Here is a 26,041-nt window from a genome sequence, read left to right as displayed (position 1 = left end):
GAACCCGGCGCTCGCTCTAACATCTGAGAGTAACCCCCCCCCCAACCCGGCGCTCACTCTAACATCTGAGAGTAACCGCCCCCCCCAGCCCGGTGCTCACTCTAACATCTGAGAGTAACCCCCCCCCCGCCAAACCCGGGGCTCGCTCTGAGAGTAACCCCCCCCCGAACCCGGCGCTCGCTTTGAGAGTAACCCCCCCACGAACCCGGCGCTCGCTCTAACATCTGAGAGTAACTGCCCCCCCCAGCCCGGCGCTCACTCTAACATCTGAGAGTAACAGCACCCCCAGCCCGGCGCTCGCTCTAACATCTGAGAGTAACCCCCCCCCCAACCCGGCGCTCGCTCTAACATCTGAGAGTAACCCCCCCCTCCCCCGAACCCAGCGCTCGCTCTAACATCTGAGAGTAACTGCCCCCCCAGCCCGGTGCTCACTCTAACATCTGAGAGTAACCCCACCCCCAACCCGGCGCTCGCTCTAACATCTGAGAGTAACCCCCCCCCCAACCCGGTGCTCACTCTAACATTTGAGAGTAACTCCCTGGCACTCGCTCTAACGTCTGAAAGTAACACACCCCCCAGCCCGGCGCTCGCTGTAATGTGTGTTATCCCCCCCCCACCCTGGTGTTTGCTCTAGCATCTGAGAGTAATCCCCCGCAACCTGGTGCTCACTCTAACATCTGAGAGAACCCCCCCCCAAATCTGGCGCTCGCTCTAACATCTGAGAGTAACTGCCCCCCCAACCCGGTGCTCGCTCTAACATCTGAGAGTAACTCCCCGACACTCTAATGTCTGAGAGTAACTCCCCCAGCGCTCGCTCTAACATCTGAGGGTAACCCCCCCCAGCCCGGCGCTCGCTCTAATGTCTGAGAGTAACTCCCCCAGCGCTCGCTCTAACATCTGAGAGTAACCCCCCCCCCCAGCCCGGCGCTCCCTGTAATGTCTGTAACCGCCCCCCCCCCCAGCCTGGCGCTCACTCTAACATCTGAGAGTAACTGCCCCCCAGACCAGTGCTCACTCTAACATCTGAGAGTAATTCCCCGGCGCTCGCTCTAATATCTGAGAGTAACTCCCCGGCGCTTGCTCTAATGTCTGAGAGTAACTCCCCCGGCGCTCACTCTAAGCTCTGAGAGTAACCCCCCCCCCAACCCCGTGCTCACTCTAACGTCTGAGAGTTACCCCCCCCAGCCCTGCACTTGCTCTAATGTCTGAGAGTAACACCCGCAACCCAGCGCTTGCTCTAACGTCTGAGAGTAACCCTCCCCCCCCCCAGCCCGGTGCTCCCTCTAATGTCTGTGAATAACCCCTCCCCCCCAACCAAGCCCTCGCTCTAACATCTGAGAGTAACCTCCCCCAACCTGGTGCTCTAACATCTGAGAGTAACCCCCCCAAACCGGCGCTCGCTCTAATGTCTGAGAGTAACTCCACCGGCGCTCACTCTAACCTCTGAGAGTAACCCCCCCCCAACCCGGTGCTTGCTCTAACATCTGAGAGTAAACCCCCCACCACCACCTGGCACTCTCTCGCGCTAACATCTGAGGGTAACCCCCCCCAGCCCTGCACTCACTCTAACATCTGAGAGTAACCCCCCCCAGCCCTGCACTCACTCTAACATCTGTGAGTAACCCCCCCCAGCCCTGCACTCAGTCTAACATCTGTGAATAACCGCCCCCAGCCCTGCACTCAGTCTAACATCTGAGGGTAACCCCCCCCCAGCCCGGCGCCTGCTCTAACATCTGAGAGTAACCCCCCCCAGCCCTGCATTCAGTCTAACATCTGTGAATAACCCCCCCCAGCCTGGCACTTGCTCTAACATCTGTGAATAACCGCCCCCCCCAGCCCAGCGCTCGCTGTAAAGTCTTTAATCCCCCCCCCCGCCCTGCACTCGTTCTAACATCTGAGAGTACCTCCCTGGCGCTCGCTCTAACGTCTGAGAGTAACCGCCCTCCACCCAGCACTCGCTCTAAAGTCTGAGAGTAACACCCCCAGCCCTGCACTCAGTCTAACATCTGAGAGTAATCCCCCCCCCCCCAGCCCGGTGCTCGCTCTAACATCTGAGAGTAACTCCCTGGCACTTGCTCTAACATCTGTGAATAACCCCCCCCCAGCCCTCACTGTAACGTCTTTAATCCCCCCCCCAACCCGGCGCTCGCTCTAACATCTGAGAGTAACCCCCCCCCCAACCCGGTGCTCACTCTAACATCTGAGAGTAACTCCCTGGCACTCGCTCTAACGTCTGAGAGTAACACACCCCCTCAGCCCGGCGCTCGCTGTAATGTGTGTAACCCCCCCCCCACCCTGGCGTTTGCTCTAACATCTGAGAGTAACCCCCCCAAACCGGCGCTCGCTTTAACATCTGAGAGTAACCCCCCCCCAGCCCGGCGCTCGCTGTAACGTCTGTAACCCCCCCCCCCCAGCCCGGTGCTCGCTCTAACATCTGAGAGTAACTCCCCCGGTGCTCGCTCTAACATCTGAGAGTAACCGCCCCCCAACCCGGTGCTCGCTCTAACATCTGAAAGTAACCCCCCCCCCCCAGCCCGGTGCTCGCTGTAACGTCTGTAACCGCCCCCCCCCCAGCCCGGTGCTCGCTCTAACATCTGAGAGTAACCCCCCCCCAGCCCGGTGCTCTCTGTAACGTCTGAAACCGCCCCCCCCAACCCCGTGCTCACTCTAACGTCTGAGAGTTACCCCCCCCCAGCCCTGCACTTGCTCTAATGTCTGAGAGTAACACCCCCAACCCGGCGCTTGCTCTAACATCTGAGAGTAACCCTCCCCCCACCCCAGCCTGCGCTCCCTCTAATGTCTGTGAATAACCCCTCCCCCCCCCAACCGGGCCCTGGCTCTAACATCTGAGAGTAACCTCCCCCAACCTGGTGCTCTAACATCTGAGAGTAACTCCACCGGCGCTCACTCTAACCTCTGAGAATAACCCCCCCCCAACCCGGTGCTCACTCTAACATCTGAGAGTAACTCCCTGGCACTCGCTCTAACGTCTGAGAGTAACACACCCCCCAGCCCGGCGCTCACTGTAATGTGTGTAACCCCCCCCACCCTGGCGTTTGCTCTAACATCTGAGAGTAACCCCCCCAAACCGGCGCTCGCTTTAACATCTGAGAGTAACCCCCCCCAGCCCGGCGCTCGCTGTAACGTCTGTAACCCCCCCCCCCAGCCCGGTGCTCGCTCTAACATCTGAGAGTAACTCCCCCAGCGCTCGCTCTAACATCTGAGAGTAACCGCCCCCCCCCAACCCGGCGCTCACTCTAACATCTGAGAGTAACCGCCCCCCAACCCGGTGCTCGCTCTAACATCTGAGAGTAACTCCCTGGCACTTGCTCTAACATCTGTGAATAACCCCCCCCCAGCCCAGCGCTCACTGTAACGTCTTTAATCCCCCCCCCAACCCGGCGCTCGCTCTAACATCTGAGAGTAACCCCCCCCCCCCCAACCCGGTGCTCACTCTAACATCTGAGAGTAACTCCCTGGCACTCGCTCTAACGTCTGAGAGTAACACACCCCCCCAGCCCGGCGCTCGCTGTAATGTGTGTAACCCCCCCCCCACCCTGGCGTTTGCTCTAACATCTGAGAGTAACCCCCCCCCCACTGCTCGCTCTAGCATCTGAGAGTAATTCCCCCCAACCTGGTGCTCGCTCTAACATCTGAGAGATCGGAGGAGTAAACCCCCCACCACCACCTGGCGCTCTCTCGCGCTAACATCTGAGGGTAACCCCCCCCCCCAGCCCGGCGCCTGCTCTAACATCTGAGAGTAACTCCCCTGGCGCTCGCTATAACGTCTGAGAGTAACGCCCCCCCCCCCCCCATGCCCTGCGCTCTCTCATGTCAGAAGCCCAGAGTTCCAAGCCTAACCAAACAGCCAGACCGGGTCCCCAGGCGTGACAAGTAGGAAGCCTGGCCCCACCAGGTGACGATGGCCTGGCAGAGCGGTGCCCACAGGTGTCAGGATGCTGAACGGGACCACCTGTGACTCTCTGCACACCCTTTGGAAGGACCAGAGATGCCCACTTTGACCCCATTGCATACATTCTTAGGCGTCACCCGCCGTCTAGCTGATTTCAAGCAGAACCTTGTGCAAAGTACGCCTGCATGGGACAGGGGGTGGCGTTCACTTCTTGCCAGTTCGCATTCAAACGAACATTCTAGTTAAACACTTTCGTGTAAGACAGGACGCATCTGAACTATAGGAATCCTTTTACTTAGAGTTTTATAATCCTTTTAGAACAGTCTTTAACCCAAAACAAAAACCCCTGCTTTAATACACTAACGTTAACCTTTAAAATAAGTTATTTTACCAGCGAAAAAGGGTTTATCTGGGAGTAAGAGAACTGTGACTTGGGACAAGGAAGCAAAACTGTGGACAAGCCCAACAAACAAGGGTTCTGCTGTGTGGAGAAGCAGTAAGTTGGCAGGGGTCGTTCTGGAAGAAACTTTGGACAGAATCAAGACTTGAGATGACACTTTCTGCCTGGTTAACTTGCAGGGGTGGGGGTTCCTCCTGGTAGGTGCAGGGTGCCCCTTCCCCCGCTGGGATCTGTAAGGGATGAGTCTTCCTGTTGAGACTTGCATCTGGGGCCCCTGAGTGCTCCCGCTGCAATGAGCCCAGAGAGTGATGGCTCCCTCTTGCAGCGCGCCCCCCCCCCCCCGTCCTCTTTAGTGAGGGCCCGGTCACCGTCTCCCTAACCCAGGAGGGTACCCACATTCCCCGCAGGAAGGGGAGACCTGTGTGAGGTACGGAGCCAACAGTGGTGCTTTGAGTCCTGTTCCCAGTTGTGCCAGCCGTCAGGGCAGTCAGGGCGTGCACACGGCAAAACAGGGCAAATACCCGCTCCACACATTCAGTGTTTTCCTCTAGGTTTCTCCAAATAAAGCAGACGTAAGTATAAGTCCAAGTCAAGTTCCTGAAGGGTTAGGCATGAAATTCTACTTGCCAGGCTCTCAAGCCAGATTTTTAAAAGTAGTGTAATCTGTTCTTTGAAGCAATTCATAGACGTAAGACGTCTAGGTTATTTCACGGTCTTGTTGAATGATGAGGACGCCTTAAGAATTTGCAAGGAAAAAAGTGATAAAATATAAGCTTTTTCAGGCGTTTTCCATGTTCGCAGAAGTCTTAAAAGGGGGAAGTATTTATTTTAATGTTCATTTACTTTTGAGGGAGAGTGCGCGACCAGGGGAGGGGCAGAAAGACAGGGAGACAGAGGATCCAAAGTGGGCTCCACGCTGTTAGCAGAAGCCCGACTGGGGATTCACACTGACCAACGGTGAGATCGTGACCTGAGCCGGAGTCGGGCGCTTAACCGACTGAGCCACGCAGGCACCCCGAGAGTGGAAGTATTTTGAGGAGACTTTCAGGGATTTGTAACCACCAGTGTTGTGGCTGGACCAGCCCTTGTACTGCTTCGTGATCCCAACACGCCTCTCAGAAACAGCCCTCAGGAAACCTTGAAGGGGGGAGAAAAGCTGATCACTTGTAGGAAGCGTGGGTTACACGGCACACCTGGGGCCACACAGCTGGAGACAACGGCTCTACCCGCCTGGGGTTCTGCTTTTATCGGCCGCAGGGGTGCAGGCGTAGAGTTTCACTCTTTACATCCAGGAGTCTGGGGTGCCTGGTGGGCTCAGTCCACAGAGCATCCGCCTCTACTTGAAATACACTTACTGGGGCACCTGGCTGGCCCAGCAAAGCACTGGACTGTACTTCAAGAATAAACGTGTGAAACACACAGGGATTTGAAGTGCGGCAGGAGCGAGACCACACAGCCCAAACGGTCCATCATGAAAATCCCCACCCCCACCCCCCCCAGCGCTCGAAACAGAGGAGCCCCCTTGTGGAGCGGCGCCTGCATCTGTCCCGGCTCGGCTCGTGGCTGGCCGTGTGCGCAGCCATCAGTGCTGAAGTCAGGCCCTTGCGGTGCAAAAGGGGGAACCCCCAGGTCGGGGTTTACACACCAGCAGCAGCACCACCTGGCCGTGAAGGGGCCGCCGGCCCCCTCATCCTCCCCAGAAGCCCGCACAACCTTTCTGCCCCACTCAGTTGGGTGACCACGTGGCATGTGCTGGGCTGGCCCCAGGGACTTGCGCTCTGCAAGGAAGGGGAAGGAACGGCTGTGACAGCTGGCACACCCCAGTGGCCCTGGAGGCAGCCCCAAAGATGCAGTCCTGATATGTAGACATGCCCCCCCCCCCGGAAGATGCAGTCCTGATCGGTAGGCACGGCCCCCCGCCCCCCCCCCCCAAGATGCAGTCCTGATCGGTAGGCACGCCCCCCCCCCAAGATGCGGTCCTGATCGGTAGGCATGCCCCCCCCCCCCAAGATGAGGTCCTGATCGGTAGGCATGCCCCACTCCCACCCCGCAGGGAGGCAGAGACTCAGGCTTTTCCGTCCTCTGCCCAAGGCCTAGACGTGCCCTCTGACACATTGCCACAGTGTGACCCCAAGGAGTGTATTTGGTCATTCTAGCACTAGCTGCAAAAATTCTTGTCGATTCTCTGGTACAAGTGTGTTTGTATGGGTGATGGGTCATCCTCATATGGTCCCTGCTGACACTGTCGGCCTAATTTCTTCTCGGGAGCCTCACCTCTCAGCTGCCCTCAGCCTGCAGCCCACCCCCTGTGACAACCGTGTCTGGCTCGATGGGCCCCAGACTAATGGGTACCAAGCGAGAGAAGCTGACAATACAGAGCAGTGGTGTCCTCGGTGTCTGAGGCAGGATTATAGCACCCCCCCCCCAAGAAACCCCAAAATGGAGCTTCACCGAGGGAACAAAGCTGCACTTTTGTGAGTGAGTAGAGCAGGTGACCATGGTGCCTCGCCTCCCCCAGCCCTCTCCCACCCTGGGGTTTACAGGTTCGTGTGCCTTGGGCTCCTAGAAATAGCAGTCCAGGGAGAGCATTTCGGACATCCCGTGGGCAGGTCACTGCCCCCAGACTCGGTGGTGCCATCACTAAAACAGGGGCTCCGGCGTGGGGAGAGTGAGGTCAGAGGAGGAGAGAAGGGCAGAGTCATGGGACAGAGATGTTCTAGCCAGAGACTCAGGAGGGGCAGAGTGAAGGGATCCTTTGGGGTGACTTTAGGGACCCCACTGTGACCCACCTAGTCTCGGCGACCACATAGTGGGTATAGCAGGCCAGTGTCCACGGTCCGATGCCAGGAGAGGTGCTGGGAGGGGTGGGTAGTGCCACCAGGCCCTAGTCTCTCCTGTGGGTTGGTGCTCCATCCAGAGGAGAAGATCCGCAGGTAGGTCACAGTGTGTCCTCGATGGGAATGCAGATGGCACCTGATCCCGTTCAGGGTAGCCTTGCAACACAAGGTTATGTCCACGTGAGACCCTTCTTAGTGGGTCTTTTACAACGTTTGGGAAGAGACGTGTCGCAGGGGGCACAAGCCATGCCAGCCCTAGCATCTCAGGGACACTGAGCTCTGACCGTGGTTCTGACTTTGACGCTGACCTCCATTACTTTCCCATGGCCCTAGCCCTCACTCATAACTCCTATCCTCACCCTGAACAGCCGAAGATCCACAGAAGTTGCAACCCATACAACACTGTCAGCCTCATGAACTTTATAAACCCCTGGCCCCTGACCTGAGACCTGCCTTAACCACAAACCCAGACCTGGAGTTTACACAGGGCCGAACCCGAACCCTAAGCTCCCACCTTAGGCTTAAACCCTGCCCCGGTGCTAACCCTATGCAGGCTCCCATCCTCGCGGTCCCCACGCACCACTGGGTCCCGCCCACAGAAGCAGCCGTGCAGTCCAGGATGGGAGGCAGGTGTCCAGGCCGCCGGGAAACAGCAGGGCTGCAGGATGGGGGAACCTGCAGGACACGGGATCTGGACTCCCCGTTTGGAATGGAGGCTGTCCCCAGCAAGTCCCCGAGGCCTGCGGCTCCTGGAAACACCAGGCTCAAGGTGGGAGCCGCGTGTCACACAGACGTCTTTGAGCTCGACCCATTTCTTGTCCCTTCCAGTGTGAAAGGACACATCCCCGCCCTCCTAACACGGGCTCCTTCTCCGTCTGTGGAGGGGGGCGGGGGGCGCACGGTCCGCCCGTGTGCAGAGGGGCGCGGGGCGCATGGTCTGTGTGCACAGCAGCTGACGTGTATTGCCTTGTTGGAAACAGCCGCGGAGGTCCCTGCTGTCAGGACAGGTGGGAGGTGTGGGGAGGGGGTTAGGGTTTAATCAACTGTATGTTATGTAGACGCATCAGGCCTGTCTACACACACACACACATGCACGTATGCACAGATCTGGGGCCGGGGGCTTCCTGCCCACCGCCCAGCACCGTTCTGAGGGTCACATCGCACAATGCGCGGATGAATCCTCCGTTCCTAGGTCACTTGCCCCAAGAACTCAAAGCCAGGTTGTGCCTGAATATCGATAAAGACTCAGGCCCCACGGCTCGTACCTCCTGCCATTTTGACCTTGTTCTCTTGACCCTGCGGACCCTGAGGGCTCCTGGCGGCACCAGTTCAGCTTCTCATCTGGCTGGCAGACTTCCCCTCGGTCTCATTCACAGACCTGTTGTGTCGTGGCCATGAGGGAGCTCTGACGGTGCCCCCTATACCCAGCGGACATCAGGTGGGGCTCCCAGGCCTGATGTTAGCCTCTCACCCCCCACCATGAGGATTCAGCCTCTGCAGGTGAAGACAGCCCTGTTCCAGGTCCCCGGGCAGTGACACCGCGGGGCACACCCTTCCCCTGCCCTCTGACCACCGTCCTGGTCCAACCAGACCCCTCCCGCTCCCCACGAGTGACACAGGCTGAGCGCGTGCCGGACAGGCATGTACCCAGGGACCAGGTCTAATCAGAGGAGCAGCGGTCGGTCGGGGATGCCACCTCTTCCGTCGGCTTCAGTACAGGCAGCAGGGATTGGAACAGTCTGCGTGGGACTCTCGGCGTCCCTGTTTCCGGGGCAGCGTGCTGGGCCAGTAGGATCCCTTAGACCCGCCGCCCTCTTCTTGACGGTGTTGATGGGAACTTCCGCTCTGGGCCAGTGTGCAAGAGCCCCGTTAGTAAGCTGGCCCAGGCACTGTGCAGGGGCTACGTCCCCTTTCTGTGTGGCACACGGGGCCCTGTGAGGAGCGGAGTCGCCCGGGCCAGGACAGCCCTGTGAGGAGTGCGCAGTTCCGACTGTCGACATCCCCGGCAGCCTGCTGGGGGGGGGGGGGGGGGGGGAGGGGCCCGAGTCCTCCTCCCCACTCACAGGACATGCTCCAGCAGCCTGTCCTGCAAAGCAGCTGAGGAGCAAGACGCCTCCTTGGAAGTAACCGGAAAGGCAGCCTGTCCCCTTAGAAGGGAGAGAGAGCCAGTGGGTGTAGCAGGGGGTGACCGGGGACACATTGGGGTTGTGGCGCACAGTGACAACGGTAAAGTAACAACTGCGTGCAAAGGCCCCTGGGAAAGCGGAGATCGGACTGCTGTTCGGGAGTTTGATGAAATGGGAGAGGCACAGACGGGAGAATATTCCAGAAAGAGGGAAGTACCTGCAAAAGTTGGAGGGAACAGCATGGACTGCCCATGACCAGAAACGGTCACTTTGGCTGTGGGAGGCCTGCAGGCAGAGACTCTGAAGGAGCGGCCAGCACGGCGGGCTGACTTCCCAGGGCCGCAGGGGTACCAAACGCATGGGGTCGGAGAGAAAAGGGCTCTTGTTCCGAGACCCTAATCGGACACCCAGGCGCACCTGGGTGGCTCCCCGGTGAGCAGGGACCCTCCACTGAAAGGCAGACCGAGGTAGGGGTGCTGTTCTGGACACAGACATGGCACTGGAGGCCGTAGGAGCTCGTGAGGTACCAGCACCGTGTCCCTGGAGCATCACAGAGGAAGCCGGCCTAGCAGGCAAGTCCCCAGTACAGAGGCCAGCAGCACTCGAGGGCTCCTGGGCAAGGGAGGGTTGGTTTCTTTCTTAGGACACCTGCAACGCGAGGCACCGTAAGGGCTGCTGGTACGCAGTCTGTGCGGGGTGGGTGGACCGCAGGGACGAGCACCTGAGCAGAAGTGATGCTACAGGTGACAAGGGCCCAGTGGACAAGCATCGGAAGGTGGTAGGTCAAGGGACAGAAAAGGAGTGTCTGCAGGGGGCTGCAGTAGGCAGGTGCACGTGGGGGGCACCTCCTCCCGCCTGGTGCACCTGGACCTCGCACCTGTGCCCTGGCAGGACCGGGCTGGGTACGTGCTGGCCACCGGGACGGTGCATTTGTTCTCAGGTTGGAATGCCAGCTCTCCTGCGTTTACAGGGTTACAGGGTTACAGGGTTACAGGGTTACAGGGTCACAGGGTCACAGGGTCACAGGGAGGCCCGGCTGCTCACACCCCAGCTCATTTCCACACTGGCTTGCGGCAACAGGCCGGGAGCCTGGGTACAGGGTCTACACTGCCTCCGGCTGCTGGTGTCTGGAGCTGGTTGTTGTCTGAGCCCCATCCCTATATCTGAGAATGGGGACAGTTGACCGGCCAGGGGCAGTATAGTGAGAGGGGGGAGGAGACAGGTTGGGGTCGTGTGCAGGGGTGGTGTTGGGGGAGGTGCAGAAGACAGGTCGGGATTGCGAGGAGGGGCTGAGGGGCCAGGTCCATGTGACACACACACCCGCCCCCCGCAGGGGCAGCTAGGAACAGGTCAGGGGAGATCAAAGTCCAGTTCCGTGGCCAGGACACGGGACAGAAGCGTGGATGAGGGAGACAGCACATTCTCTTTCACGGTGGCCGTGCCATCAAGGTGCAGCATCGTTCCCAGGCCCCTGGCCCCCGTCCTCTCCCCCTCAACTGGAGGTTGCCAGTGTCCAGACCAGTGTCCAGACCCTCCTGTCTTCTGGCTGCACTGCCAACCCTGCTGACCTGTCTACTGCTCCACACTCACAGGCCCGGACACGCGGGACACCGAGGACGGCGGGACACCGAGGGCGGCGGGACACCGAGGGCGGCGGGACACCGAGGGCGGCGGGACACCGAGGGCGGCGGGACACCGAGGACGGCGGGACACCGAGGACGGCGGGACACCGAGGACGGCGGGACACCGAGGACGGCGGGACACCGAGGACGGCGGGACACCGAGGACGGCGGGACACCGAGGACGGCGGGACACCGAGGACGGAGCGGCTGTTGTGAAGCCCAACGTCCACAGGATGGAAAGTACGGTGTTACTGTACCCTGATACATGACCCCGTGCTGCGCAGGGAAGTGTCCCCGAGGCCACGGCCAAGCCCCTTGTGGCACCCGGCACCCGGAGAACCTTGCAGACCACAGAGACAAGGCTGGATCGCAGCTGCCCGAGCCTGGGGGTCGGGAGGGCACACAGGGTCCCAGCACAGCAAGAAAGTCAGGCTTGGGGGGGGCTGCTCAGAAGCACGTGCTCAGCTGCCCCTGCAGAGACCGGCCGCCCGTCCACCTGTCTCGTTCGGGTCAGGTCCGGGGCTTCCTGCTCCCGGGGGGTGGGGGACAGCTGCAGGCCAGAAAAGACTGCACTCTTGGGCTGAAGCAGCAAAGTACACGACCGTGCACCCAGCTTGACGTCTGGCCCCCTTTGTTGTACTGTGATCTGTACAGCAAGGGTTCCAGGAAGCTGACGAGGATGCTAGAAAATCCTGGGAGGATAGGTTGGGCCAGGTGTCCCACAGGTGAAAGGCAGGTGAGGATCACGGCCCTGTCCCCAGCACTCACCCCCCACGTGTCAACTGTTTCTTCTGCCAGTCACACGATGACCACGTACCAACCACTTTACCCTTTTCTCACGTCCTGCCACTAACCAGGGTCCCGAGTCCCGAGTCCCCTGTGCTCAGGGGACCCTGGGGAAGCGGGGGGGCCCACCTTATCCCCTCCTAGAACATACCCCGTCCAGTGGCTGAGGCACAGATACCGTGACCGCCGCCGTCAGTGTCCAGGACCGCACAGACGCAGCAGGGATTCACAGGAGGTAAGGGAAGCGCCTGCTTACTCTCCCACCCCTGCATGGTCTGTTGACTGTGGGCTGCAGACACCCACCTTCTCAGGGGACGCTGTGGCACAGAGCTTGACACAGGTTAATTAATTGCAGAGTTTGTTATTTCTTCTAAATGTTTGTTTTGTTTTGTTAGAGAGAGACACACATGGGTTCAGGGTGGCGGAGAACCAAGCAGGCTCTGTGCTGTCACCTTAGACTCCGTCACGGGACTCGAACCCACAGACTAGGAGATCATGACCTGAGTTGACATCCAGAGTCAGATGCCTGCCGACTGAGCCCCCCAGGCCCCGAGTTTGGATTCCTAGAGCCACGCCAGAGTTCCTTGTCCCCTCCCCAGCGTCACACACATTCTCTCCCAACGGGAAGGCCCCTTCTGGGGAACTGCTGTGGGAGAGCCCCGAGTCCCCATCCTGAATGTGCTCCCTGGGGAGCCGAGCTCCGCTGGTGCACGTGCCTCTCGCACTGGAAGAGTCTGGAACAGTCGTGAGCAGTAGGTCACCCTGCAAGGTGGGACTGGCTGTGCCGGCGCTGGAGGCTGTGTCCCTCTCGTGTACGACCAGCAGGACGCTTGGGACTGTAGGGTGTTTAGCAGGGATGGCGCCCAGGCCACACGCCCAGAGTGAAAACCTGGGAACGCTGTAGGGGACACGGCTTCAGGCCACGGACGGGACAGACTCCCGTGGCACCACGTGGGCACTCACCACCTAGACATGGACGCACCGTTTCCGGTCTGTGTCTCTACAGCACTGCACTGGGCCAGCTCAGAGGCCTCACGAGTTCACATTAACTTTGTCTCCTTATTGCTAGTTCTAGACCACGAGTTAAAGCTGGATTCAAATGCTCTTTACCCAAAAAATTACAAAAAGAAAACGTTCACCATATGCACTTGAGGCATCACGGTGGCGGCTCCTAGAGCTTTCCTGCTCGGCTGGGAACACAGCCAGTGCAGGACAGTGTTGGGGCAGCTCCATGTGCAGGGTCAGGTACAGCAGCAGGACACCCCCTCCTAGGGCGTCCGAGGCTGAGGGAGACGGAGACATTGGAGCACAGAGAGGGAGCCCACACCACACGTGCCGGTCTGCACTGTGTTTTGTTTTGTTTTAACATTTATTTATCATTGAGAGACAGACACAGAGCGTGAGCCAGAGAGGGGCAGGGAGAGAGGGAGACACAGAATCCGAAGCAGGCTCCAGGCTCCGAACTGTCAGCACAGAGCCCCACGCGGAGCTCGAACTCACAAACTGGGAGATATGACCTGAGCCGAAGTCAGTCGCCTAACCAACTGAGCCACCCAGGTGCCCCGAACTCACCGTCTGTTTTAATGCACTTGCACTCAGCCTCACCAAGTGGACTCTGACCAGCAACTAAGGCGCCATTTGGACAGCAGGTTTCAAGCCCGTCCCTTACTAGAGACAGCACTGCAGCGAAGGGGTGGGTGCTCCGTGGGAGGTCCCGTCCTAGGGAGGCAGATGACACACAGACTCATCAGCCTCCCCAGGACAGCGAGCCTTCTGCGAAACAGACAGGGGGAACGATGTCAGAGCTCCGCACTGGGCCACCTGTCTAGAGTAGGTGGGTCACCTTCTAGAAGGACTGCCACGCATTATGCCAAGACTTGTCTCCGACTCCGCTTCAGCCTGCCCTTTGTGGACATGGTGCAGAGCCAGTTGAGTGCCCTACACAGATCAGTGGAGACGGACAGAGAATCTGGGACTGACCCACACTTACAGGATCAACTCCTGTTTGACGAAGGTTCCAGGACAGTCCGATGTGGGAAAACATGGTCCTTTCAACAGAAAGTGATGGGGAAAGTGGACATCCATATGGCCAAAAAAATAACATTGATCCTTGCTTCACACGGTGCACGACATAAATTCCAAATGGGTCACGTACATAATCATAGAATCAAACGTGTAGGAGAAACATGGGATAAAACATGCCCTGTGTGTGTCCGGATGTGCACGCAGTGGAGACGCATACTTCACAACTTAATACAGAATATACACAGAACTGTTTCCACAATAACACAAACAAGTCCCTGAGATGATGGGAAGACACTTCCCAAAAAATACACGGTTGCCCAGTAAGCACACAGAAATGCTCAACGTATTAGTCGCCGGAGAAATCTAAATTAAAACCATGAGATCCCACTAAACACCCACGTGAATGACTACAGTGAAAAAGACAGACGTGCCACATGGCGAGGCTTTGGAGCAGTGGGGACTCTCCTACGCTGCTCACGGGAGCGGTGCTCACACTTTGCAAAACTACTTTCATCAGTTTCTTTTAAAAGTTAAAATACAGGGGGTGCCCAGATGGCCCAGTTGGTTAAGTGTCTGACTCTTTGTTTCGATTCGGGTCCTGATTCGTGATTTGTGAGATCGAGCCCCACGTCGGGCTCTACGCTGACAGCACAGGGCCTACTTGGGATTCTGGCTCTGCCCCTCCCCTGCTCGTGCATGCACAGACGTACGCATGCCCTCCCTCTCTCATAAAAAAATGAAAATTAAAAAAGGAAATGAACTTGCAATCCTACTTTTAGGGTTGCCAAAACAAATGAAATATATGTGCACACACATGTGTACGTAAATGTTTACAGCAGTTTTATTCATAATAGCCAAACTTGGGAAAAAAAACACAAACATCAACTAATATATCTCTACAGTGTAATATTACACATCTATTAAAAATGGACTTCTGACACACATAATATGTACGAATATCAAAATTGATATGTTGTGCAAAAGCCAGACAGAAAAGAATACATATAATTCAACATGTATGAAACTCTGGATAAGATAAATCTAACCTTCAGTGACAGAAAACAATCACTGTTTGCCCGGTGATGCTGGGGATAATTGGGAAGGTCAGGGTCAGCGGGGGGGGGGGGGGGGGGGGGGGCGCTGGAGGGGAGAAGACTGTGGTGACAGAAGTATTCTGTATTTTCATTGTAGTTATATTTTTCAGATATCGGGGTGCCTGGGGGGCTCAGTCGGCTGAGCAGCTGACTCTTGGTTGCAACTCAGGTCATGATCTCACAGGTTCGGGAGTTTGAGCCCCACCTCAGGTTCTGTGCTGGCAGCACGGGGCCTGCTTGGGAATCTCTCTCTCCCACTCTCTCTGTCTCTCCCCACCTGCTCTGTGTCTCTCAAAATAAAAATCTTAAGCTTTAAAAAAAATTGGTCAGATATCAAAACTGGACACTTAAATTATGTATATTGTATGTAGATTATGGTTCAACCAAGTTCTTTTTTATTATTTTTTTATGTTATTTTTGAGAGAGAGACAGAGAGAGACAGAGTATGAGCGAGGGAGGAGCAGACAGAAAGGGAGACACAGAATCCGAAGCAGGTTCCAGGCTCCGAGCTGTCAGCACAGAGCCTGATGCGGGGCTTGAACCCACAAACCGTGAGATCATGACCTGAGCCGAAGTCAGAGGCTCAACCAACTGAGCCCCCCCAGGTGCCCCCAACTTATTAAAATAGAGAATGGACAGCCCAGAAAAAAAAAAAAAAAAACCTCGAGTTATGGCCAGTTGGTTCTGACAATTTACACCTCAAAATGTATCAAAGACCTACATTTCAGAGCCACAACTACAAAACCGTGAGAAGAAAGCATAGGAAAGACCTTCATGACCTTGAATTGGGCAGCTTTCTTAAATATGGCACCAAACGCAGAGGCAGCGAAAGGAAAAATAGATTCAACTTACTAAAATTAAATACTTTGCTACAAAGGACACGGTCAGGAGATTTAAGCAATACAAAGCAGCACATGGCTGGCTCAGTTGGTGGAGCGTAGGACTCTTGATCTCAGGGTTGTGAGTTCGAGCCCCATGTTGGGTGTCGAGATTCCTTAAGAAGAAAATCTTGGGGCCCCAGGGTGGCTCAGTTGGTTAAGCTCAGTCTTGATTTTTGGCTCAGGTCATGATCTCTCGGTTTGTAAGTTCGAGCCCCACACAGGGTTCTGTGCTGACAGTGCAGGATTCTCTCTGCCCCTCCCCTGCTTTCCCTCCCTCCCTCTCTCTCAAAAATAAACTGAAAAAATAATTTTAAATTTTTTTTTAAAATCTCAAAAAGAAAAAACAGGGAGAAATATTTGGATATAATCTATCTGATAAGGCAGATACGGAACATGTCCAGAATATATAAAAACGCCTACAATACAACAACAAAACAATTTTTTTTAATGCTTATTTACTTTTCAGAGAGAAAGAGAGAGCACAAGCAGGGGAGGGGCAGAGAGAGAGCAGGACACAGAATCTGAAGCAGACTCCAGGCTCTGAGCTGTCAGCTCAGAGCCTGACGTGGGCTCAAAGTCACGAACCACGAGATCATGACCTGAGCCGAAGTCAGACGCTTAACTAACTGAACTACCCAGGCGCCCCTATGTTATTTTATTAATATTTTAGAGAGCACACATACCCAAGCAGGGGAGGGGCAGAGAGAGGGGGACACAGGATCTGAAGTGGAGTCCTCACTGACAGCAGAGAGCCTGACACGGGGCTTGAACTCATGAACCGTGAGATCATGACCTCAGTTGGACGCTTAACCGACTGAGCCACCCAGGTGCCCCAAAAGACAATTCAATATGAAACTGGGCAAAACACCAACAGACATTTCTTCAAAGAAGATCTATACAAAGGGCCAATAAGCACATAAAGATGCTTATCATTGGTCATCAGTCAAAGGAAAACAGTGACAAAAGGACTATAGTTTTAAAAATGTCAACAAAAATATAAAAGGAGTTTGGAGAGAATAAACCTGTATTGGAATATGGAGAAAGTGAAACCATATACATTCCTAGTAACAAGGTAAAATGATGCTGGCAGTATGGAAAACAGTTTGGGTTTTCCTCAAAAAGTTAGATTTTCCACATGACCTTGCAGTTACATTCCTGGGGATGTACCCACAAGGATTGCAAACAGGAACTCAAGTAGATACTTGTACGTGAACATTCAGAGCATTGTGATTCACCCAGTGTTCACAGTACGTGAATGGATAAACAAGTTGTGCTATGTACATGCAGTGGACAATTATTCAGCCCGAAAGAATGATGAAGGTATGAGATACATAACATGGATAAACCTGAAGAACATACTCAGTGAGAGAAGCCAGACACGAAATGGATTATACGATTCAATTTATAGGAAATATCTAGGAAAAGCTACTTCATGGAGACAGAAAGGACATCAGAGGTGGCCAGGGGTTGGGGAGGCAGGACTTGAGAGTAACTGCTTAATAGGGACAGTTTTGCTGGGGGCAGTGAAAAAGTTTTGGAAATAATGGTGAAGGATGTAAAACACTACGAACGTAATTAATGCCACAAAATTAGACACTTAAAATGGATTAAATTGCCAACTATTATCAGTGACATGAAAAGAAACAGTGATGTGGTTATTCAACAAAAGAACACAAAGCAAAACATTCCATAGAGATTTCGTAAAGGTAATGGTTCTCAGAGATAGAATTGGATTGTGTTCTATGCACCTGCCTACCCGACCTCTTCACCTTGATGTCTGAGAGATGCCTCAAGTCCCCCAAGTCTAGCTTAAGCCTCCAATCTGTTCCTGCCAGTGCCTTCCTCCCTATGGACACCTGCCACTCGTTTCTCAGGATCAAACTGTGGAGTCATTCTTGGCTCCCTTCCTTCTCGCCAACTCCTGATCGAGTCTGAGGGAAAGTAAAGCTGATCTACTGTTGAAATAGGTCTAGAACCAAACATATATGAGCACTTGATTTATTACAGTGTTAACCACTGTTGAGCACTGAGGAAAAGTAGCTTTTTCAGCAAGTGGTGTTTAATCAACTGACCATCTACATGGAGTAAAATGATTAATAAAAATGTGATTTGTGGATCTAAATGCGAAAGGTAGGGCTGCCTGGGTGGTTCAGTCAATTGAGCGACCAACTCCTGGCTTTGGCTGCAGTCACGATCTCATGGTTTGTGGGATCAAGCCCCACGTCGGGGTCTGCACCGACAGCGTGGAGCCTGCTTGGGATTCTCTGTCTCCCTTTCTCTCTGCCCCTTCCCCACTCGTTCTCTCTCTGAATAAGTAAATCAACTTAAATAAACGTGAAAGGTAAAACCAGCCAGCAGACAACAGGAGAACAGTGGCTTTATGCTGTGAAGGTAGGCAAAGATCTGAGTGCAGATATCTTGTCTGCTAGGTTTATCCTGTATCCCCAGTGCAAGGAAGGGGCCTGCCCCATAGTAGACGTCCAGTAAATATGTACAGAACAAGTAGAAAGGACAGTTTCCTTAACACCCTCTGAAGGAACACACATACACACACAAATTGTATCCTTGTGAAGACAGTGTTTTTCATGGTAAGATTTCATATAAATGTCACTTCTTAATTAGATTAACGCAATGTTAATAAAAACCCCAGTCAGACTTATTTTCAGAATGCAATAATTTGATCGTAATTTCAGAGAAAAATGAATAGTAATACCTAGGAAACACCCAAAGGAATGGCAGGAAAAATGGGCAGTGAGATGTGACGAGGCCTCGCAGGCAGTAAAGAAAACTTACAACCACAGTGAAGAGCACCTCACTGCATCCAGGACACCACCACGCATTGCAGGGGTCGTGTGCCGCTAAGAAATCGCCACCAGTTAACCTACGACTTGTCAGATGGATCAGGACCGACAGCTCACAAGTGTGAGAAACCACGTGCCTCGGCATGGTATCCACAGATTCACAGAAGGAAAATAGAGCAGACAGAGCTAAAAACATGCATGGTTTTAGCATAAAAATGAGATAATATTGCAAATAGGAAGAGAGATCTAAGAATGCTAGAGAGAAAATTAGGGAGGTGAGCTGCGTAGCCGGCCTCTCACACTCCAGCAGGACCGCGGATGTACAACCACAGGTGAGCCTCGTACACGAGCTGCGGCCGAACCACGGATCTACAACCACAGGTTAGTGGTGGGTCTCACGTTACACGCGTTCCACCAGGACTGTGGATGGACAACCGGGTATCTCCCATGTGCACACGCTCCGGCAGGACCGTAGATGGACAACCGCATAGGTCACGTGTACACGCGCTCTGGCAGGACCGCAAGTGTACAACCACAGGTTAGCAGGGTATCTCGCATGTACACACACCCGTGCGGGACCGCAGATGTACAACCCCGTATATCAAGTGTACACACGCCCCATCAGAGCCGCGGATGTACAACCGCGTATATCGCGTACACGCTCTGCGGCAGGACTGCAGGTGTACAAGAAAGAACAGTAGCAGTTGTCCAAGAAGTGGAGGGCATCAGGGTTTACACCGTCATAGTGGGAAAGGCCTTTCCAAGGGGGCCCTGGGTCAAGAAGTGACGCGGGACACGGTGCTCCGTGCGACTGCGCAGGCTGACCGGCCCTGCTTCAGGGACGGTACCCCATGCCCCGACCCACTCCTGCCCCGCTGCCTGCGTGCACGCACAGGGGGCAGGAAGGCGGGGTGGCCGCGTGCCACGCATGTGCGGGAGTCCGTGCACACCCGCGTGCCCAGGGAGGAGAGCTGGCAGGACAGCGCAGTCACGGAGAACAAGGGCCAAGGCCACCCGAAGTGCGCACGGAGGGAGCCGAGCCTGGACGAAGGGCCAGAGGGAGGCGCCAGGGACCAAGGACGGACAGAGAGAGACAGAGACAGAGAGAAAGACAGAGAGAGAGAGAGAGACACACACACAAAGACAGAGAGAGAGAGAGAGAGACACACACACACACACACACACGAACCGCGGACGGAGGGACCCGAGTGGTGACGGGAGGTGCCGAGCGGTGGTGGGCGGGGATACATGGCGCCGAGCGGTCCAAGCCCGGACGGAGGGCGCCAAAGGGCCGCCGGACGAGACCGGGCAACTTGAAGGGAGACGGACAGGAAGTGACGCAGCACAACGAACGGAGACACGGGAGCAGACGGAGATGCACGACAGGTGCCGAAGCTGGTGATGGAAGATCGCCGATCGATAGGACGGAAGTGACGCAGAGGGACGGAGCGACAGGTGCCGATAGCGACAGGACAGGAAGTGACGCAGAGCAATGGAGTGACAGGTGCCCAGGCTGCTGATGGAAGACCACGGAGCGCCTAGCAACAGGACAGGAAGTGACGCAGAGCAATGGAGTGACAGGTGCCGAAGCTAGTGACGGAAGACTGCAGAGCGCCGAGGGACAGGACGGGAAGTGACGCAGTGACGAGAGCGAGCGAAGATGGACGACTGGTGCCGAAGCTGGTGACGGAAGACCGCGGAGCGCCGAGCGATAGGACGGGAAGTGACGCAGAGGAATGGAGTGGCAGGTGCCCAGGCTGGCGATGGAAGACCGCGGAGCGCCTAGCAACAGGACAGGAAGTGACGCAGAGGGATGGAGTGGCAGGTGCCCGGGCTGGCGATGGAAGACCGCGGAGCGCCGAGCGACAGCAAGCCAGTGTGCACCCCGGAGAGGCCGCATGCAGAACGGACGTGACGGGGAGGCCCTGGCGCGGGTCGGTGCTACAGCCGCCCGGGGACAGTCCTGCTCCAGCTCGGGGCTCCCAGCTCCCGCACACCCCCCAGGGAGGGGGGAGTCTGTGCTTGAAAGCCCACCCTTTGTGTGGGTGGCGCCAACATTTCTCTCTCACATCACACACTCACAGCAGTCCCCCCTTCTGCCATCTTTCTGGAAAGGGGGCCCTAAGTGTTCCCCCTAAGGACCTCCACACAGCACCCCCGAAAACAGCCCTGACTCGTCTGTCCCACAGGGGTCCTCGCGGGGGGGGGAGGGGGGGTTGGGGGTAGGACAGGACACGGACTCCCGGCAGTCCTGTGTCTGAAGTCTAGGATTCTCCCCAACCCTTGCCAGAGGCCTCTCTGCACCTGGGAAAGAGGGGCAAACGTGCTGGTTACTTTGGGGGACACGGAAGCAGGCCGTGTGCAAAGAACTGGCCTGGCGGAGGGCAGACAGGGGGCCGGGCTCAGCTGGGGCCCCGGGAGCCCCTCCTGTTAGCCGCAGTGAGCAGCGGGCCTTCTCGAAAGCAGTCACGGGGTCCGATGCCGTAACCATGGCGCCCGCAGCCGGTGTGGGGATTGCACACTGCGCAGACCTCCCGCTGCAGCTAATCAGTCCCTGATGGCAAACGCGTTGACAACAGACTGCTCGCCCACCCCGACCAGACGACAGGGGGGCTGTGCTCGGGGACCTGGGCTTTCTGGCTAGATCATAAAGCTGCAGCAACGGACAGCTGTTGGCGTCTGTGCCTCACAGCTGCTTCCATCAGGCCTACAGTCAGCCACACAGGGTCCGCTCCTGACCCACCTGCCCCCACCAGAACGTCATCGCCCTGGCGCCTCCGACATGACCTTTCTCCTCCCCCCCCCCCCCCCCCCCAGATGGATACATCTATCCAACCAAGAATCACAGTCTCGACTTCAAACAGCCAGCTCCCAGGACTGATCTCGGATGCGCTCTACACGCTAGTTGCTGAGCCCAAATACATGGGGCCATCCTAGTCTCCCCACTCTCCTTGTGTCCCAGTAACATCTGCAGCTCTACGCCCCAAGTCGGTCTCTAGTCCCGACACTAATTCCCACATGCAGCACAGCCCTGCCCCAAGCCCCAGTCTTGGGCCCGACTCCTGCATGGGGCCCAGACGAGGTTCCCTGCTCCCCGGTGCAGCTCACATCTACCCCCGAGGGGATCTTTCTGGAACACAAATGACACCATGACACTTGTCCACCTGTAACTCCACCCAAAGGTTTCTCGATACTTGCTGGGGTGTCTTTTGGAAGAGGCACCTGCTCCTGAGAGCCCCCGACACCCTCAACTGAGGCTGTTGACTCCCAGGTTTCCCAACAGGGAGCATTTCCTGGGGCGGGTCACCTGGGCATTCCAGTGGTCAGAGGACACAGACTGACACCTCAAACTACTCGCCCCAGCAGGGGGCTGGCTCCTATGCTGCAAAGAGTTCAAAGACAGGTTCCCCAGCTGGGATCAAACCACTGCCCGTGTGGTGTTTCCCTTGGCCACTGCATCACACCCATGGGACTTGATGGAAGGAGGGACCAGAGCACATGTTTCTAGGCAGGATGTTACAGGTTAAATGATGTCCCTCAAAATCCAGATGTTCAAGTCCTACCCCCACCCCCAGCACCTCAGAGTGCGGATGTATTTGGATATAGGGTCTTGAATGCGGTAATTAAATCAAAATGAGGTCATTAGGATCGGCCCTGAACCCAAAGGACTAGAGTCCTAGAACATGAGGAGACAGACATACGCAGAGGGACAACCACAAGAGGACCGGGATAAAGATGATATCTACACACCCAGGAGAAGGGGCTCTGCAGGAACCAGCCTCAGCCCTGCCTGGATCTCAGACTCCCAGCCTCCAGAACCCTGAGAAATGAATACCTATGGTCTAAGCCGCCCAGTCTGGGGTATTTGCTATGGCAGCGCAAGCATGCCGTGAAAATATCAGGTCTCAGAACTGACAGAAGCTGCCACTTGTTCCCCTGGTACACAAGTCACAGGGACCCCAGGGACAGGATCGTTGAGGGACGCAGGGACCTGGCTCCGGACCCTCACGGTCTGGATGCAGCATCTGCCTGACGCTGTGAGCACCTTCTGTGTAGCAGGTCCTTTGCGTCAATGGTCACATGGGAGCGTCACAGCAGTCCTTGGACTGGGACATCCTTATACACTGTTTGCTCATGGTGTAGCAACTGAGGCCCCAAGAGGGAAGTGGGTGTCCTGCATCACACGCTGGTAAATGGCAAAACCAGACTCCCAACCACGTCTGCACGCTGACTCAAACTCCCTGTGCCATCTGTACGTGAGGCAGAATGGTTTCAGCCTTCGAGCAAGGAAAATCTTGTTTCCCCAGGGGCAGTGGTCCGTGGGGACGAGGTGCTGGGCTGCCAGACGGGCTCAAGAGTGACCATCAGAAAAAGCCTGGTGCGTAAGCGGCACGGACTTCTCTGCCTTGTCAGGCCATGCCTCCCGGCCACCACAGCGCCCTCCCCTTGTGCGCTCTGGATTATCATCCACATTCATTCATTTCAAACACCCTTTCTGGCCTCCCAGGCACCAGGAGCCGGTTCCTACCCTGTACCCACCAGGGACGTCCAGACACATTGTACATCTGAGTCCAAGTGAGCGCCCCGCCCCTGAGTGGCCACTGTCGTCCCCCCTCCCCGACCACTTTCTGGGTGCCTGGCCCCTGACCAGGACTCTCCCTTTGGGGACCAGGCCCTGAAGTGGCACCTGGGGGTTGTCCGCATCTTTTGGTCTCACCAACGTCCCCAGGAAGAGTGAAGGCAGAGGCCGACTTTGCTGCATCATTTAGACCTGGGTCGTGGCGAGCCCATGCTGCACAAAGGGGTGTTTGTAAAGGGTTCATCACATCTTGTGGCCCCTGGCTCCAAGGCTGCTGGAGAACACAAAGGTGACACCATAGTATCTCTAGGTGGCACTGAGGGCATTTAACGTCACTCAGACCACAGTGGGAGCACGTCCCCTTGTTGCCAACACTCACCGGCACTTTGGAACCGTAAGTGTGCAGCTCATGTCAGATGGTCAGGATTGGCCATTCCCTACCAGGCATCTGTGATTACAGTGGATTTGCTTAGTATTTAATTTTTTAACATTTATTTTTGAGAGAGACAGAGCGTGAGTGGGGGAGGGGAAGGAAGAGAGGCAAACACAGAATCTGAAGCAGGCTCCAGGCTCTGAGCTGTCAGCACAAAGCTCTATGCAGAGCTCGAGCTCACAAAGCGTGAGATCATGACCTGAGCCGAAGTCGGACGCTTAACCGAGTAAGCCACCCAGGCGCCCCTGCTTGTATTTTTTAAATGACACCGTCTGGATGTGAACATGGCTGCTCTACTCACAGCATGTTGGAGAGGCAGAGGCGAGAATCACCAGAGCAACAAACACGTCACCAGGTTCACTCCCAGTCACTGAGAAAGCTCTCATTACATATATGTTCACCTGAGGGGCACCTGGGGGGCTCAGTCAGGTAACCATCCAACTCTTTTTTTTTTAATTTTTTTAATGTTTATTTATTTTTGACAGAGAGAGAGAGAGCATGAGCTGGGGAGGAGCAGAGAGAGAGGGAGACACAGAATCCGAAGCAGGATTCAGGCTCTGAGCTGTCAGCACAGAGCCCGACGTGGGGCTCGAACTCCCGGACCACGAGATCATTACCTGAGCTAAAGTCGGGTGCTCAACTGAGCCACCCAGGCGCCCCTCAACTCTTGATTTAGGCTCAGTTCACGGTCTCACGGTTCATGGCTTTGAGCCCCGCATCGGGCTCTGTGCTGACAGTGCAGAGAATGCTTGGGATTCTCTCTCTCTGCTTCTCCTCTCCTTCTCTCTCAAATAAACTTAAAAAAAATTATTTTTTAAATATGTTCACCTGAGCGCACATTTCAAGGCAGCAACGTTACAAGTACCCTAAATACACACTGAGGGGTGACTGTGCTCCTGTGGGGCACAAACACAAGGGACATGTACCAAGTTACCTGCTACTCCAGCATCCGCAAAGCCCAGCAAGGGCCCCACAGTAATTGTGTTAGTTGAATTCTCTAATAACGCACAAAAGCTTGTAACAGGTATTTAAAAAAAAAAAAAAAGCAATAGAAGAGATTTTAGGCAAAACACAACCACATACAGGTTTAATGCACCCTATCCACATTCCCACAAGGTGGTTTCGTTCTTGCCAATTTTCTGCGCCTACATCGGCACCTCCAGACTGAACCACAGAACTTTGCTGTGACTGCGTCCATAGCTTAACAAGCGATGTGAGCCACCTCCTATGGGGCTTCCAAAACAAGGAAACAGCAGAGTCCATAGTAACGTGTAATTCACATCGTATACGACCCAGAGACTGTGAACCAGGAGCCTGGTGACCCCACTGTGGCAGAGGCTCCTTGCCAGAAGCCGTCTTCCTACCTTTTTCCTGCTCATATCTGCACTGCGCTTCCCAGCCTATCCCCACCTTGCAGTGTGGACTCCACGTCTCTGGGTGTTCCCAAGGGGATGTAGTCGGATCCGTGAGGGTCTTAGGACAAGGGGTCTGGCTCCTGCAGGGTCACCCAAACAGCCCCACCCACTGCTGGCGGGAACCCTCCATCCAGAAGGAGGAGGGAGAAACCACACGGACAAGGCTTGACCGGCCTGAGAGTCACATGACGAAGACATGGCCTGAATCTTTCATCCCTGATGTGTTGGGACGCTCTGCTGTGGTAACATCTGTTGCCCTAAACACAAAGGTGCTTTGCAAACCCCTCCACGACTGTGACAAAAAAAATAAGGCTTAATGGAACTCACTTCCCCAAGCCACAGCCCACACTAGAAGGGTACTCAGAGAGCCTCACTCAGGTAAATGGGGCTTGAAAGCAGGGGCCCCTTTGAAAGGCTAATCCCTCAGTTCAGGTCCCGCCCACCTCCGCCTTCCCTGTGGAGGAGAAGTTTCCTTGACAACCCTGACAAACCTGCTCGGTTCCCTTGGCAACCAACTTTCTGAATTGCCCAAGCCTTCCCCATTAACAGCATTCCTATTTCAGTCTTGCAGAGCCTACAGTGACAGTGCTGTCATTATGTTCCAGCGATCAATTACTCCAAACCTGCAATTATTGGCTACGTGAGGTTATTAATCATAAAATCCCGTAAGAACCAGCGTTACAAGGTGACTAATTCTGCACTCGGCACCCAGGAAAAGGATGGGGTAACTGTTCTCATGGTCGAAGAGCCTGCCTTGTGATGGAGCCAGGACTTGGGTTCCTTCCCTCAGAGATTTTTCAGTGTCCCTATACCCACACCCCAATAATACTGCTGTCAACACCAGTCCATAGAAGACCTGACTCATCCAGGATGAAAGAATTATCTTAACACAGATAGTGGACTGAATGGTGCCCTCCAGAAGGGGTTTCTCCTAGAACATGTGAACAGCACCTTATTTGGGAAAGGGTTCTTTGCAGTGAAGGATTTTGAGCTGACACTATCCTGGGTCAGGGTGGCTCTAAGTCCAGTGGCAGGTGTCCTTAGAAGAGACAGAGGAAGAGACACGGATACAGAGGAGGGGACATGCTCCTGAGAAGCCACGTGAAGACAGAGGTAGAGTTGGAAGGGA

General features: G+C 55.4%; 1 protein-coding gene across 7 annotated transcripts in view; it reads left to right on the top strand.

Moving 5' to 3' along the window:
• Positions 1 to 25,602, top strand: part of LOC125159348 (uncharacterized protein FLJ40521-like) — a 30,785-nt gene extending 5,183 nt beyond the window's left edge. For 2 of the 7 annotated variants that reach the window (XM_047847636.1, XM_047847635.1), the window contains exons 2-3: positions 10,869 to 11,138; positions 25,476 to 25,602. In XM_047847636.1, the coding sequence (XP_047703592.1) occupies positions 10,869 to 11,138; positions 25,476 to 25,495 (290 nt within the window). In that variant the 3' untranslated portion in view covers positions 25,496 to 25,602. Of the gene's footprint in view, positions 1 to 10,868; positions 11,139 to 11,755; positions 14,276 to 25,475 lie in introns of those variants that run through there. The other 5 variants (XM_047847633.1, XM_047847632.1, XM_047847631.1 and 2 more) reach the window with 5 other exon arrangements.
• Positions 25,603 to 26,041: the final 439 nt, after the last annotated feature.

Source organism: Prionailurus viverrinus, unplaced genomic scaffold (assembly GCF_022837055.1).
Source record: "Prionailurus viverrinus isolate Anna unplaced genomic scaffold, UM_Priviv_1.0 scaffold_49, whole genome shotgun sequence".
Classification (NCBI taxonomy): domain Eukaryota; kingdom Metazoa; phylum Chordata; class Mammalia; order Carnivora; family Felidae; genus Prionailurus; species Prionailurus viverrinus.
The sequence above is the reverse complement of the archived record's forward strand: the minus strand, read 5'-3'. Positions and strand labels throughout refer to the sequence as shown.